This window comes from Heptranchias perlo, chromosome 4 (assembly GCF_035084215.1).
Source record: "Heptranchias perlo isolate sHepPer1 chromosome 4, sHepPer1.hap1, whole genome shotgun sequence".
NCBI classification, from domain to species: Eukaryota; Metazoa; Chordata; class Chondrichthyes; order Hexanchiformes; family Hexanchidae; genus Heptranchias; species Heptranchias perlo.
This window is the reverse complement of record NC_090328.1, coordinates 130,400,726-130,417,109: the sequence shown is the minus strand read 5'-3', so window position 1 is coordinate 130,417,109 and position 16,384 is coordinate 130,400,726. Positions and strand designations below refer to the sequence as shown.

General features: G+C 42.2%; 1 protein-coding gene across 1 annotated transcript in view; it reads right to left on the bottom strand.

Moving 5' to 3' along the window:
* LOC137321283 (E3 ubiquitin-protein ligase UHRF1-like) overlaps positions 1 to 16,384 on the bottom strand; it is a 140,571-nt gene that overhangs the window by 11,565 nt on the left and 112,622 nt on the right. The window contains exons 7-10 of the mRNA XM_067983637.1: positions 13,986 to 14,109; positions 13,762 to 13,869; positions 1,809 to 1,913; positions 297 to 403 (exon numbers count right to left, since the gene is read on the bottom strand). Of these exons, the coding sequence (XP_067839738.1) occupies positions 297 to 403; positions 1,809 to 1,913; positions 13,762 to 13,869; positions 13,986 to 14,109 (444 nt within the window). The remainder of the gene's footprint in view (positions 1 to 296; positions 404 to 1,808; positions 1,914 to 13,761; positions 13,870 to 13,985; positions 14,110 to 16,384) is intronic.

Genomic DNA, 16,384 nt, shown 5'->3' with positions numbered 1-16,384 from the left:
AAACTTGCTGTGTGCATATTGGTGCTGTGGTTGCCTACGTAACAACAGTGACTATACTTCAAAAGTAATTCATTGATTGTGAAGCAATGTGGGACATCTTGAGGAAGTGAAATGGACTATATAAAAATGAAAGTTCTTTGAAATTCCTCTTCAGAAATGTTAATATTATCTATTTCAGTCTTTTGGCAGTACTTCTGTTAAATACATGTTCTGTAACAAGTAGTTCTGAAACACAAATCAGTAAAAGGGAGGGATAAATGCCAGCACAGAAATCACTGAAGGTTACATGAACTTACCTGTTCATGTTGGTGAGAGTCTGATCATATGACTGTTCTCCAATTCGCTTGTTTCCAGAAAGATCTCGGCCACCACTCCCAGTGTATGTGAATTCATTACCTCTGTCCTATTAAGAAGGTAAACGTGTATCAACTACAAAAGCCCTGCTCGATGCTAGTTTAAGTCAACATGAGAAGGTTTATGAAATTGCTGCTTATGTAGCAATTATTGTACAGCATTGTAGGATGGGTATGATCTGGGTCGACCACAGTATGAACTGACATTAATTCACTTCAATAACACTGTCAGGATCTAAAGCCTTTCCAAGCTTGTACCCCATCCTCTCAAATTATATCAGAATTATCATAATTAAGGGGGAAAAAATAACACTGGAAGGTGCAGAACAAAAAGAATGAGCCCCAATTGGATAAGCCATTCCAAACTGGAATGTATGGAGTTGTCACTCTTGTTCATCCTTCCTGTGGTACAGAATTATCAATTGTGTAAGAGCCATTTTATCACATAAACTGACGAGCAATTACTTTTTAGGAAGTGATGCATGTTATGCTTTTGTTTGTGATAATTCCATTCTGTTTTCACAATGACTAATTATGACTTTAAGAGCTACAATTTCCAAACATGTACTCCCGATTAGTCTAGCCAAGGATAATGTATAATTAATTTCCCCCATTGTATAATTTTAAAATGTTTCATTCCCTACTTCTGACAAACCCTTCCCTTGATGAAGTACTAATGCACTGCCTCAAGGAGTAGGTTCAGAAAGGAAGTACATCAGTATATTTTTACTTTTCTGTTCGGAAAACTGGAGTCTTGCATTGGCGTACTAATGCATATACTGCAGCACAAAATAACGGCAGGGACTAATCATCCCTGTTATACCAATTGGATATTTATTTTGGTGCAATACCTTCATGGACCTTCTCCAATGATTCAGTTGGCAAAACTACAACATTGTGGATAAGCCATAAAGACCAAGAAAGTTCTGGGTTCATTCCCCAGTCTATGCGAACTTAGCCAGGTGAAGGGGCACGATAATTTGCTCAGCATTCCTACACTAAGGAGGGGAGGAAAATAAAATCAGCCAGGGAAAGTGAGCATGTGCGTCAGTCTGATAAGGATGGGATCATGATCAGCTGTGGATGCCCTCTGAGTTGAGCAATCCTCCCACACTGACCTTACACATGAAGCACGGCTACTGGGCAAGGCACCTGGCTTGTGCATCTTCAGTGGTGGAGGTGGGGGAGGTAAGACAGGGAAGGAAAAGCAGCTTCATTTGGGCTCAGGGATAAAATAAATGTGTATTTGGGTACTACTGTACAATGTGACCATACCGAGTTATACAAGTCTATCAGATGCTGGATGTGTGCGTGCCCATACACACAAGAGAGAGAGAGAGAGAGAGAGAGAGAAAACTCATCTTACTAATCTGCTCAGGTGTTTCACGGATTGTTTAACAAAAGCTAAATGGATTCGTTAATATTGCGTAGAGTTTGCTGTTTTAAACTACATACCACTTCATCCTCAAAGCCGCCAGCTAGCACCAGGGAGTAGGCTCCATCGTTACTTCGTCCGTGAATCCCTCCAACGTGTGGCCTGTGGACACCTGCTTCACTCACCTTGCAGCAATAAAGCATTCAGATTTAAAACAGTAAAGAAAGTGACAATCGAGTTATCCATAGATAGATGATCAGTAATTATCTTGAACTATCCGCTTGTCATTAACAGAAACTAAGATCTTCCAAATCCGTCATACGATCTTAAAAATAAAAGGCCTCACAGATTATGAGTGAAATTCGATTTAAAACAAAAACTAATAGCTCACAAGTTGGCTGTGTGTTCTTGAATCAGCCCACATGCATATTTATACTCACAAAAATAGTGAAATACTGAACAGATTATAGGGGAAATTAATTTTTGCCATTGGTTAGCGCTCCTGTATTTCTTCAAGATGCCAGCAGTGGCAGATGCAAACACCTCGGTCAAATGAATACATCTGAAGTGTATTCTCAAGATAATTTTGAGGTAATTTGAAACAAAAAGTAGATTACCTACATGATAGAATCCCCTTCATTCTTTAAAAGATATGCTTCCTCAATATATCCCAGGAGCATAGCCTAGATGGATAGGTTCTGGGGAAACCACACGATAAGCACATGTGTGAAAATGTGTCGACACTGTAGATAAGCGATGACAATATAGTTTCCCACTCCAACCACGGCACAGAATTTGCTGTCAAACTAACGGTGAGGCTAATGGCGCTCGTCGTTATTTATGGGCAAATTGCACAGCAACTTCAGGCCAGGGGCAGATGCGCGGTTAAACATGGAAATCCAAAAGTTGCTGTCCCAGATGCACTGCTCCGCTGCTAGCTTTGCGAAAATGGGATCTCGTTGTCTGGCTCACCATTGAAATGCATTGAATGGCATGAAGTTGCTATATCTGCGCGGTAAATACGAACTAAACTCGCCATAGAAAGTTAAGTTAAATCAAGTCATTTCAGTCTAAGTTCCCTTTTAACGACATGATAAGTGTTAATTACTGCCAGTCAACCTCTCTGGCACTGAAAATGAGCTATTACAAGTGCGGACTCTCATTCCTTCAGGTTTTAATTATTGTCGGAGATTTTTTTTAAAATTAAAATTAATTTTTAAAAAAGTTTTCTTTGTCTCTTTTTTTCCTCTCTCTCTTAATCCAATCTTTCTTTCCCGCCTTTTCTTTCTCTTTCTGTGCCTGATTTGACATTGGATTCACCCACTCTAATTTACACTTCCTTCCTGTTTATTTCTCAATTCTTCAATCTGATTGGTTAAGGGGATACACGGTTGCTTGCCCTGTTCACTCAGATCCCAGGTGCCCCAGAAAGCACCGTCTCGTTTCGATCTCCCACTTCCAGCAACTTGCGGTACAAAGTATCACGGGGATTAAACGGGCACGGGCAACTAACGGTGGACATCGTTCGTTGACTGGCCACAGCAAATTCTGGGCCATTCTAAATAGCCCTCAGACCTGTGGCATTATGCCTGTTCGTTGTAATCCAAAGCTAAACTTAAACTATGATGTGGAGATGCCGGTGATGCAACACAAACTTAAACTAGCCATCTTAAACGAACCCTTTCTCCTCCAAAACTATAGCCCTGCAAGGACAGATGGCTGGGACTGTGGAGGATGTGTATCATTTAAATAATGAGGATACTATCAGACAAGTAATCACACTTTTTGCTTCAATCCACATCCTCCACAAGCTATAGAAGATATCAGAGTAAGAGAGGTGGGAATAGGGAGGAGGAGGAGTGAAGGACGCTGAGTAGGAGTCAGAATACCAGTTGTCAGAGCTGATCTGTATTGCAGCTAAATCTAAACAGTAATGTTTAGTGAGTGTATGTGTGCTGAATGTGGCACCCTTACATACGATATCACCGGAACCTGATTAAGAGGTGTCTAGAAGCATCTGAGAAACAGGTAGAATAAGCCCTAACCTGCTTCCTACACTTCTCGTTAAGACGGTAGCAGTGTAGAATGCACTCAATCATCCGTTGGCTATCTGCCACGTAATCATCAGTTTGTCGTGGGAAGCAGCCTGAAGTGGCAGTTGGTCACCTAGTTAATTAGGTGACTGGTTAGAACTGGTAATCTACTGTCAGCTGGGGCTGACTCAGGTGATTGGCATTCTAGCTAGCATAAATTCGGAAGGATTTTGCTAACGCACGGAGTAGCAGCTATCGACGGAGCCTGGTCTCGACAGAGTCTGTAATTGAGAATTTGGTGATTGAGGGGATTCAGTGCAGTAAGGGGTGAGGTGCATTTGTTTAGACAGCAGAGAGGAGCGTACCGAGAGCGGGTCACAGCAACAACAAAACCAAACTGCAGTGTGACGTCACAGGTAAGGCAGGTAGGTGTTTGGTGGTGAGTATCTCCTCTGTTTTCCTCTTTCTTAGGACTGTGGGCTAAGTAACTTATAGCATAAAACTAAATTTAAAAAAAAAACTAAACTTAATTTAATAAATTAAACAAGGCCAGTACTTGGTTCAACCTAAAAATAATTTGATTGGCATTGTAATAATCAATTAAATAAATAATAGTTCGGACAGGGCAGGAGATGTGTTGCAGCTGCAATATGTGGGAGCTACTGGACAGTTTTGTCCAGGGTGACTACACCTGCAGTAAGTGTCTGCAGATCGAGGAATTTCAGCTCCGAGTTGAGGAGCTGGGTCCGAACTGCAGACATTGCGAGGCATCAGGGAGGGAGAAAGTTACCTGGACACTTTGATCCAGGAGGCAGTCACGCCCCTTAGGCTAAATACTATAGAACTGGCAAGTGGTCATCGACAGGAGGGTGTGACTGCGAGTGAGGCAGGTGCGGGGATCCAGGAGATAGCATTGCAGGAGCCTCAGCCTCTGCACTTGTCCAATAGATACGAGGTTCTTGCAGCCCTTGTGGACGAGTGCAGGGACGATGAGCAAACTGGCCACAGCACCGTGGTTCAGGGGGCCATTCAATGATTTGGATGAGGGAACGGAGCTGTGAGGAGGATGCAAAGAGGCTCCAATGTGATTTAGACAAGTTGGGTGAGTGGGCAAGAACATGGCAGATGCAGTATAACGTGGATAAATGTGAGGTTAAGAAAGTCAGATTATTATCTGAATGGTGATAGATTGGGAAAAGGGGAGGTGCAACGAGACCTGGGTGTCCTTGTACACCAGTCGCTGAAAGCAAGCATTCAGGTGCAGCAAGCAGTTAGGAAGGCAAATGGTATGTTGGCCTTCATTGCAAGAGGATTCAAGTACAGGAGCAGGGATGTCTTACTGCAGTTGTACAGGGCCTTGGTGAGACCACATCTGGAGTATTGTGTGAAGTTTTGGTCTCCTTATCTGAGGAAGGATGTCCTTGCCATGGAGAGAGTGCAACGAAGGTTTACCAGACTGATTCCTGGGATGGCAGGACTGACGTATGAGGAGAAATTGGGTCGACTAGGCCTATATTAACTAGAGTTTAGAAGAATGAGAGGTGATCTCATCGAAACATGTAAAATTCTAACAGGACTAGACAGACTAGATGCAGGGAGGATGTTCCCGATGGCTGGGGAGTCCAGAACCAGGGGTCACAGTCTCAGGATACAGGGTATGCCATTTAGAACAGAGATGAGGAGAAATTTCTTCACCCAGAGGGTGGTGAACCTGTGGAATTCTCTACGACAGAAGGCAATGGAGGCCAAGTCATTAAATGTATTCCAGAAGGAGATAGATATATTTCTTAATGCTAAAGGGATCAAGGGATATGAGGAAAAAGCGGGAACAGGGTACTGAGTTAGACGATCAGCCATGATCATTTTGAATGGCGGAGCAGGCCCGAAGGGCCGAATGGCCTACTCTTGCTCCTATTTTCTATGTTTCCATGTTTCAAGTGGGGGGGAGTAAAAAGGAATGTGGTTGTAGTAGGCGATAGTATAGTTAGAGGGATAGACACTGTTCTCTGCAGCCAAGAGCTAGAGTCCCGAAGGCTGTGTTGCCTACCCGGTGCCAGAGTTAAGGACATCTCCTCAGGGCTGGAGAGCAACTTGGAGTGGGAGGGGGAGGATCCAGTTGTCATGGTCCACGTAGGTACCAATGACATAGGTAGGACTAAGAAAGAGGTTCTGTTGAGGGAGTTTGAGCAGCGAGGGACTAAATTAAAAGGCAGAACCACAAAGGTGATCATCTCTGGATTATTACCTGAGCCAAGAGCAAATTGGCACAGGGTAAATCAGATCAGGGAGATGAATGCGTGGCTCAAAGATTGGTGTGGGAGAAGTGGGTTTCGATTCATGGGGCACTGGCACCAGTAATGGGGAAAGAGGGAGCAGTTCCGTTGGGACGGGCTTCACCTGAACCATGCTGGGACCAGTGTTCTGGCAAACCGAATAACTAGGGCGGTAGAGAAGGCTTTAAACTAGAGGGGGTGGGGGGAGGGCTCAGGTGGGGCAAAGTTTAGATTGATGAAGAGAAAAGACAAGGAAGTAGTACAGGAAAGTGATGGGAGAAAGGATTAACAGAGTGTGTCAGGAAGGGACAGAGCATACAAACATAAGAGTGCACCAGCAAATGGGGCTGAGGTAGGAAAGAATGGAAAAAGGAAAAATTAAAGGTTCTTCATCTGAATGCGCGTAGCATTCGTAATAAGATAGATGAATTGACGGCACAAATAGAAACAAATGGGTCTGATCTCGTGGCCATTTCAGAGACGTGGTTGCAAGGTGACCAAGGTTGGGAGGTAAATATTCAGGGTTATTTAACATTTCGGAAGGATAGGATAAAAGGTAAAGGTGGTGGGGTAGCTCTGTTAATAAAGGATGAAATTGGTATAATAGTGAGAAATGATGTTGGCTCAGATGACCAAGATGTCGAATTAATTTGGGTGGAGGTAAGAAATAGAAAGGGAAAGAAATCACTGGTGGGAGTAGTATATGGGCCCCCTAACAGTAGCTACACTGTAGGGCAAAATATCAATCAGGAAATAAGGGGGGCTTGTAAAAAAAGTAATGCAATAATCATGGGCGATTTTAACTTTCACACAGATTGGACAAATCAAATTGGCAAAAATAGCCCTGAGGAGGAGTTCATAGAGAGTATTAGGGACTGTTTCTTAGACCAATACATCAGGGAACCAACCAGGGAACAGGCCATTTTGGATCTGGTAATGGGTAATGAAACAGGATTAATTAATGATCTCAAAGTACAGGATCCCTTGGGAAGCAGTGATCATAATGTGATAGAATTTCACATCCAGTTTGAGAGCGAGGATCTTGGGTCTGAAACTACTGTATTAAACTTAAATAAGGGCAATTATAAAGGAATGAGGGTGGAATTGTCTAAAGTGGACTGGGTAAACAGATTAGATGGTATGATGGTGGATAAGCAGTGGCAAACATTTAAAAAGATATTTTATGACTCGCAACAAAAATATATCCCTGTGAGAAGGAAAGACTCTACAAAAAGGGTGAACCAACCATGACTAACTAAGGAAGTAAAGGATGGTATCAGGTTAAAAGAAAAAGCTTACAACATGGCAAAGATTACTGGTAAGCCCGAAGATTGGGAAAACTTTAAAAACCAGCAAAGGATGACTAAAAGAATAATAAAGAGGGAGAAAATAAATTGAGAGTAAACTAACAAGAAATATAAAAACTGACAGTAAAAGTTTCTACAAGTATATAAAAAGGAAGAGGGTAGCTAAAGTAAACATTGGTCCCTTAGAGGATGAGACTGGGGAAATAATAATGGAAAACAAGGAAATGGCAGAGAAATTGAACAGATATTTTGTATCTGTCTTCACAGTAGAAGACACTAATAATATACCAATAATAGTAGAAAATCAAGGGACAAAGGGGAGGGAGGAACTAAAAACATCACTATCACTAGAGAAAAAGTACAAGGTAAATTAATTGGTCGAAAGGCTGACAGGTCCCCTGGACCTGATGGCTTGCATCTGAGGGTCTTAAATGAAGTGGCTACAGAGATAGTGGATGCATTGGTTGTAATCTTCCAGAATTCACTAGATTCTGGAAAGGTCCCAGCAGATTGGAAAACCGCAAACGTAACACCCCTATTCAAGAAGGGAGTGAGACAGAAAGCAGGTAACTATAGGCCAGTTAGCCTAACATCTGTCATTGGGAAAATGCTAGAATCCATTATTAAGGAAGTAGTAGCAGCAAATTTGGAGACTCATAATACAATCAAGGAGGGTCAACATGGTTTTATGAAGGGGAAATCATGTCTGACAAATTTATTAGAGTTCCTTAAGGAAGTAACGGTCAGGGTGGATAAAGGGGAACCAATGGATGCAGTATATTTGGATTTCCAAAAGGCATTCGATAAGGTGCCACATAAAAGATTACTGCACAAGATAAGAGCTAATGTTGTTGGGGGTAATATACTGGCATGGATAGAGGATTGGCTAACTAACAGAAAACAAAGAGACGGGATAAAAGGGTCATTTTCAAAATGGCAATCTGTAACTAGTGGGGTGCCGCAGGGCTCAGTGATGGGACCTCAACTATTTACAATATATATCAATGACTTGGATGAAGGAACAGAGTGTCTTGTGGCCAAATCTGCTGATGATACAAAGATAGGTGGAAAAGCAAGTTGCGATGAGGACACAAAGTATCTGCAAAGGGATATTGACAGGTTAAGCGAATGGGCAAAAATTTGGCAGATGGAATATAATGTGGGAAAATGTGAAGTCATGCACTTTGGGAGGAAAAATAAAAAAGCAAAATATTATTTGAATGGAGAAATACTACAAAATGCTGCAGTACAGAGGGATCTGGGTGTCCTCTTACATGAAACACAAAAAGTCAACATACAGGTGCAGCAGGTAATCCGGAAGGAAAACGGAATATTGGCCTTTATTTCTAGGGGGATGAAGTATAAAAGCAGGGAAGTCATGCTACAGCTGTACAGGGTGCTGGTGAGACCACACCTGGAGTACTGGTGCCCTTATTTAAGGAAGGACATACTTGCATTGGAGGCAGTTCAGAGAAGGTTCACTAGGTTGATTCCAGGTATGGAAGGGTTGTCTTATGAGGAAAGATTGAACAGGTTGGGTCTATACTCATTGGAGTTTAGAAGAACGAGAGGAGATCTTATTGAAACATACAAGATTCTGAGGGGACTCGATAGGGTAGATGCTGAGAGGATGTTATCCCTCATGGGGGAATCTAAAACTAGGGGGCATAGTCTCAGAATAAGGGGTCGCCCGTTTAAGATGGAAATGAGGAGGAATTTCTTCTCCCAGAGGGTCGTGAATCTTTGGAATTCTTTACCCCAAAAAGCTGTGGAGGCTGAGTCATTGAATACATTCATGGCTGAGTTAGACAAATTTTGGATCAGCAAGGGAGCTAAAGGATATGGGGAAAGGGCGGGAAAGTGGAGTTGAGGTAAAAATCAGATCAGCCATGATCTCATTGAATTGATCTACAGTAAGGGCTTGCTGTGAACTGAAACTAACACTTGCAATAGTGCTGTACTCTACATAAGAAACAAACACACATTTAAATGGTGGTTGCATTACCTAATGAACAAAATAAAGCTGCCAACCAGAAGTCACGAGGGCCTAATTGGGCACAATTTTCAAACAGCTTGTTTAAAACGGGGCATCAACAGGCAATCTCCTGACAATCCAAACCCAAATGGAGCAGGCTTGAGGGGCCGAATGACCTACTCCTACTCCTATCTCTTATGGTCTTACGGAAATATTAACTATTGAAAATGCCTAAATTATCTGGGTGAGATACAATAACTTACGGTTGTGCTAACACGTATATAGTGGAACTGACATTCCAGTTCTAACTTTGTGGGAATGGAGAAAGCAATGAGATAATGCTTTGACCCAATGAAACTGGGAATTGATCTTAGATTTAAAAACTCGGTGTGTCCTAAGGACCCTTTTGTCAGAACGCCAATTTAAACACAGATGATCTACAGTAAGGGTTTGCTGTGAACTGAAACTAACACTTGCAATTGTGCTGTACTCTACATAAGAAACAAACACACATTTAAATGGTGGTTGCATTACCTAATGAACAAAATAAAGCTGCCAACCAGAAGTCACGAGGGCCTAATTGGGCACAATTTTCAAACAGCTTGTTTAAAACGGGGCATCAACAGGCACTCTCCTGACAATCCAAACCCAAATGGGTCATTAAAGACTAAACAACAGAAACTCAAGAGAACCATGTTTTAAACAAATGTGGAGCAGATGCTGGAGATACTCCAGAATGTGCAGAACATGTGTGACTGGACTAACCAACTCAGTAGAACATCATTCAACAAATCTTTTCCATTTGGTGATATACACTCTATTAATGGATTTCTTGTAAGGAACTAAAGAAGGTATCAACCACTGGGAGGGTAAAAGCTGATCTAACAGCCAACCTCTTACAATAACCAACCCATCAACCAGAACATCTCCATTTTCACATGGAATATTTGGCCTTCCCATTACAGAGAGGAGGTTTCTCCTGCGAGGTAGTAGGATCCTGTGTTTGCTCAATTCCATAATGCTCACGAGCCATGGCTTGCAGGTCCAATAAGGATTTAGCTTTTATCTTGTCTGCTTGTATCTTTTGAACATTGGATTGAAGAGAAAGGGGGAAAATTGCATTTGGAAATAATTGCGTCCAGGAAAAAGAAAGATTGCCTGTCCTCCAACCTGACAGTCTCTGCTCTTGAGCAGAAACCCTGGAGCTGATGGTTGTGCAGGGAGACAAACATGCCCAATTCCTAAAGACCTCCACAATATTTTCCAATCGTGAGGGTGAACTGACAGCCAAAAACATCTGCTGCTATGCCGTATATCCTGGCTAAACACTGAGTCAAGAGAGTAACCTCATAACCCAGAAACTAGCATACCAGCAGGTGACTAGGAAGAATTGCAATTGTGTACCTTGTATGTATAACTTTGCCTCTTCAAATTAAACCAAAAGTTGAGGTTGCGTTTCTATATGGTAGTAGGATGTAGAGAATCCTTTAAAGGCTAACAATTTAGGAGGTTTAGGGGTGATCTTATAGAAGTCTATAAAATAATGAGGGGCATAGATAAGGTCGATAGTCAAAATATTTTCCCAAAGGTAGGGGAGTCTATAACGAGGGGGCATAGATTTAAGTTGAGAGGGGAGAGATACAAAAGGGTCCAGAGGGGGCAATTTTTTCACTCAAAGGGTGGTGAGTGTCTGGAACGAGCTGCCAGAGGCAGTAGTAGAGGCGGGTACAATTTTGTCTTTTAAAAAGCATTTGGACAGTTACATGGGTAAGATGGGTATGGAGGGATATGGGCCAAGTGCAGGCAATTGGGACTAGCTTAGTGGTATAAACTGGGCGACATGGACATGTTGGGCCGAAGGGCCTGTTTCCATGTTGTAAACTTCTATGATTCTAATTTAAGCATCCCCCTGGGCACGCTCCTTGGCTAATCTGTAGAAGTGTAGCCATCTTGAATTTCTCCCGTTTGGGACGTCTGTTTAGGATCCTGAGATCTAAGACAACTTCCATTTCTATAATGTTACGTAGAGTGACATCTTAAGGTACTTTAGAGGATGGTGGATTCAGAGTGGACACTGAGTGTAGGGTGGCACGGGGGAAGAAGAGGGAAAGGACGGAAATAAAGCATAGTTTAAAAGGAGGGCCTTAAGGAGATTTTCGGTGCCAGAGGTGCAAGTGGAGATTCTGAGAAAGGAACTCCAGCGGGCGAGGGACGGTGGATCAAAGAGGCAGAGCAGATGCAGCCGGGGAACAAGAAGTGAACCAATGTTGGAGGAACAGAGGGTGCAGGCAGGGGCATAGGCTGGAAGAAATCAGATGTTTTGCAGGGATTTGAATGTAAGAATGGAAACCTTCAAGTCAATTCTTTGTCCAATCTGATTCCCCCACAGAATCCTTGAGGGGTACGTGTGAAGAAGTGGGTAATAGTGTCTGATAACCCCTAGGACTAGGCATCTATAGGGAAACTTTTCCTTACACCCACAAACCCATACAAGCATTTGCCTAACCAAGGGAAGAATTTTAACTTTTGGCGATGGTGTAAAATGAGAGATATTGGATCAGCTGCTCATTAAACACCCCGCCCGATTTTCCTTCCCCTCGAACACTCCGCAGCAACCCAGCCACTTCCAAGACTGCTGGACGATGAAAATCCTCCTGCTTTCACTGTTATAAATGTTGGATTAAGCAATGCACTGACTTCTCCTTTCGGCTGTTCAGCATGATTCGGTCCCAAACTAACACAGCTTGGAATCCACCACTAGCAGGAGGATTGCCACTTCCAGCAGAGTGGCATCACTAGAAATCAGGACTTATCCAATTCCAGCAGACCAGTGTAAGGAAAGTTTCCACCTACGTGATGGCCACAATCAGAACTAGAGGGTGCGGGCAGCTTGGCTGGATCAGTTATCAATCTGATCAGGGTCTGGACTGGAGGTTTTCAGATTGGGATTTTGTGAAGAATTCTGATCAGCTGGAGCTAGTTTAAGGCAGCTGGAAAGGGTCACAGTCCACATTAGGTTCAAATATGCAATATTACAAAATAGTAGTGTGAGCTGATGGCAGCATTTAGATTTAAAAGTCCCAAATCACCTGACAGCACTTATGTGAATATAAACCATTTGTTGTAAGTAACAAGTATCAGAGGTGCATGGTATTCACATCTGGATGTTTTAAACTGTTCCTTATAGGTAGTATTCGGTATAACCGGCTATAATACATGGGATTCCCCTGTACTACATAATAATGAAACCATCCATTCAAAGTAAACAATATGACTGCTGCTTTCACAATCATACAACTTGCAATGTTTCAGTGGCGAGATATTGTTCATATCCCACCAAACTACCGCTGTATGAGATCTCAGACTCTGTTATTGCCTCATAATGACTACACAGCTGGAGAGCAATTGGGGGATGTTTCTAAATGCCCAGTTGTAGGACGAATACCACAACTACAAGAAAACTATAGACATTTATGTATTTAAAGCTAATATATATTTTTTTTTTAAATGAGTGCTCCGTGCATTTTAAATTTGACATTCATACACTGAAGCACAAAACAGACATTTTATCCAAGTCTTGCAGATGTTGAAAAATCCCAGTCGTGATAGTGCTCCCCCCAGCAACCATCCTAAGCACTGACTCTTCCTTTCGGCTTCAGCATTAATTCTGTCCCTATGATTATTAGCAAATCACCACCTTTCTGGTTTAACATAGAATTTTCTGACAGGATCTGGAACTTTCTAATATTAATAATCGCTAACAAGGAAATGCTGCTTTAAAATTCTCTATACACTGCAAGAAATAAAATGTATTGACGCATCTGAGGAAAGAATGCTGGGAAGTGCTTATGTTTAGATAAATCCTTTATGGAATTGCCCACAAAGATCAGCTTTTGGGGAAGGAAATGAGACCACTACTCCTCGGAAACTACAATTTCTAGGGTTTCAGTGTTGGACAACCGTCCTGTAAAAAATGTCACCTAGCATGCAGAATGCAATGCAACATTCATGTCAAAAATCACCCTTCAGTTTGCAACTGGTCTGACGATCCACCTAGCTAACAGCAAATACACAGAAACAAGCAGCCTTGATTTTGATTTTTTGAAGGGGCGGGGGGGGGAAAGAGAGTTGGGGAGAAGAAAGGAGGGGGAAGAGCAGAGGAATTTGTCCTAAATTTTAAAGTAAAATAAAATCTGGCAAAAGGCATTCTGACAGATCTGCAGGATTACCACGATTAACGGTTCAACACTTGCACATATTGCAACTTAATATGAACTCAAACTCAATACCCATGTAATACTGTGTCTTAAAAAGGCCCAAGTTGCACTTCCTTATGAACTTTATTCATAAAAATGTGTTTATTGATTCGTGGATCCCATAGCTAAATTAAAGTCACCAACATACCTCACACTGAGACCTGAAAGAAATAAAGGAATGCTACATACCTGAACTCTGAACTTCCACATTGTGCCAACAGGAGTGCCAGGTATGGGACCATAGTGGTTAGAAGGAACTATTGTGCATTCCTTTGTGCGACCAACACAGGCCATACCCTATGGACATACGATAGATTGAAGAAAGGAATATTGATAATCCAATAGATGTTTTCAAACAGCACTCTAATGAATGTATATACATGCAATTGAAATGGATAAACAGCACTGCTCACCTTGCCCCAGTCTCTCTGACTTGCAGTGCTGGCAGATGGCATCTTGGCCTTCTTCTTACTCTCTTTCAGCTTTTCACCTGCTCGCACAACCTCACTCGTATCATTTTTACAGGAGGGGCAATACCTGCAAATATGCAATATTCAAATATAGGTACCGATCGAAATGACCCAAGTTCACAAATCACTCCCCAAAACCCATGATTGAAAAACAACCATGTAAGTATGACGCAAAATAGCAACAGTGCAACTAAACAAACACAGGAAACCAGCATTAAATGCCTCAAAAATCTCAACAGAATCCATTGCTTGAACAGCATCTAATGTCAAATACAATGAATGGCATTTAATGTGCATAAAATCCCCACAACTAATTCACAGAGCATATTGCATTCAAGTTCAATCGAAGACTTCATACCATTTGAACTTATTTTCTCCAAGTGTTTTAGATTTCTTCAGGCCACACACAATTTAACGACAGAGGGGCCAGATAAGCAACTCGTTGTCGAGCATGTGCTAATGCCACTCTTGGAACTGGCTGCTAGTAGTTGTGTAAGAATGGGCAAGGTTGACTTGCCCTATGATTTTTCTTGACTCTGCTCAACAGTTCTCCAGGTGGGCTAGCTCGGATTGGGACTTCAACACAAGCAGCAGCGCATGGGATTAGCACTCCACATTGTGACAGACTACCAGCACCGGATCACTGGGTTTCCATTACAATGAACTCTGACGTACTAAGGATAACCTCAGACTTGAGCAAATTCATGATTAACTTTTTGCAAGCAGAACTAGGAACCCACAAATTAACAATCCTATTAGAAAGCAACTGAAGGCTGCCGATCATCTTTCCACAAGCCTGAGCATTACCGAATAGGCAAAGTATTAAAAAAAAAACTAACTGATTTCTCACGGCAATGCTCACAGATGATTTGGGGTCTGAGTTGTGATGGTTTAACTTGGCCTGTCCTGTTAAGGCCACGTGAGGAAGTAGTCTAAATAGGCACAGTTTAAGAGAGTAACTGGAGCTGCATGTAAATCCATGGGTCAGGTACACGAGAAGAGGCCAGGTTAGAAAAACCAACAGGAAATGACTGGCTTTCCTTCCCTTTTAAATGCTTTATTACCAGATGCTGCATATATACATACAATGGGAAACAAAAACAGAAGATGCTGAAAATACACAACAGGTCAGTCAGCATCAGAGAAATTACAGGTTAATGTTTCAGAGATAACACCCTGACAGACTGAAAATTGAAAGATAATTAACCATTTTAGTAGGGTCAGGAAAAAAAGCAGGGGGTAATAACAGACTAACAGAAACAACTGCTTAATAGAGAACTATTAGATAACTATTAGATGGTTTAAAAAAATCATCTTGCTGAGACAATGGAAAAACATCAACAGAACAAATGAATGTTCAAGTAGCTAAGATAGTGAAAAAGACAAGGGAGAGGCCCACACAGGGACAAAGGCAAGAAAATTTGGAAATTGGAAAAAGAAAAAAATGTTGCGATGCAGGGGGTTGGAAATGAAAAGCAGAAAATTCTGCAAACACACAGGCAAGAATAACTTCAGCCAGGAAGAGGAGGCTGGTGGTGGATGGGAAGTAGAGGGCCCAGAGACCACCCTGATGATGGATGGAGGGGTAGAGAGACTGTACATCCACAGTTAAAAGGAGACGATTGGGGGACGGGAAATTTGAAATTGTCCCAGTGGCAGACGGCATCACAAGAACCACAGACGTACACATGGGTAGATAAGGGAACAGGCAGTGAGGTAAATAATAGTCAAATCAACGTTTGCTGGCTCTCCATCCTCCAATGCAGTCATTTCAAAATCCTCGTTCATTAATTTCTGCATAGCCTCATGCTATCCTACCTCTGTAACCTCCTCCAGCCCCACATCCCACAGTTCATGCACTGCCCTCTTCCAACTTCAGTCTACGGAGTACCTTCCTCCCTTAGCTCCATCAGTGGCTGAGCCTTCAGCCTTCGTGTCCCCTGTATTCTGGAATTGCTTTCTACACCCCTGCCCCCACTTGCTGTATCTCACCCCACCTTGTAAAGCCTCCTTAAAACTTCTCTCTTTAGTCACATGCCCAATTACTGCTCAGTGGCATTAAGAGGTACTACATATGTGCTAGTGGTACTGGTTGTTACTATAACTCACTTGTGGCTCTTTCATTACAGAAATATCTGAAAAGCTGCACTTGTAGAGACATCTATATCATATGACTGGCCAAGACATAGCTTTTACAGTTAGTAAATTGTGAATTTAACTAAAGCCACTGAGTACATACTAAGACCTAGATTAAATCGTTACCACTAATGACAGACGAGTCAAAGATTCTTCTTTTCTGCACCCCCCACCACCCCCCCCACAAATAAATCACAACTAATTTA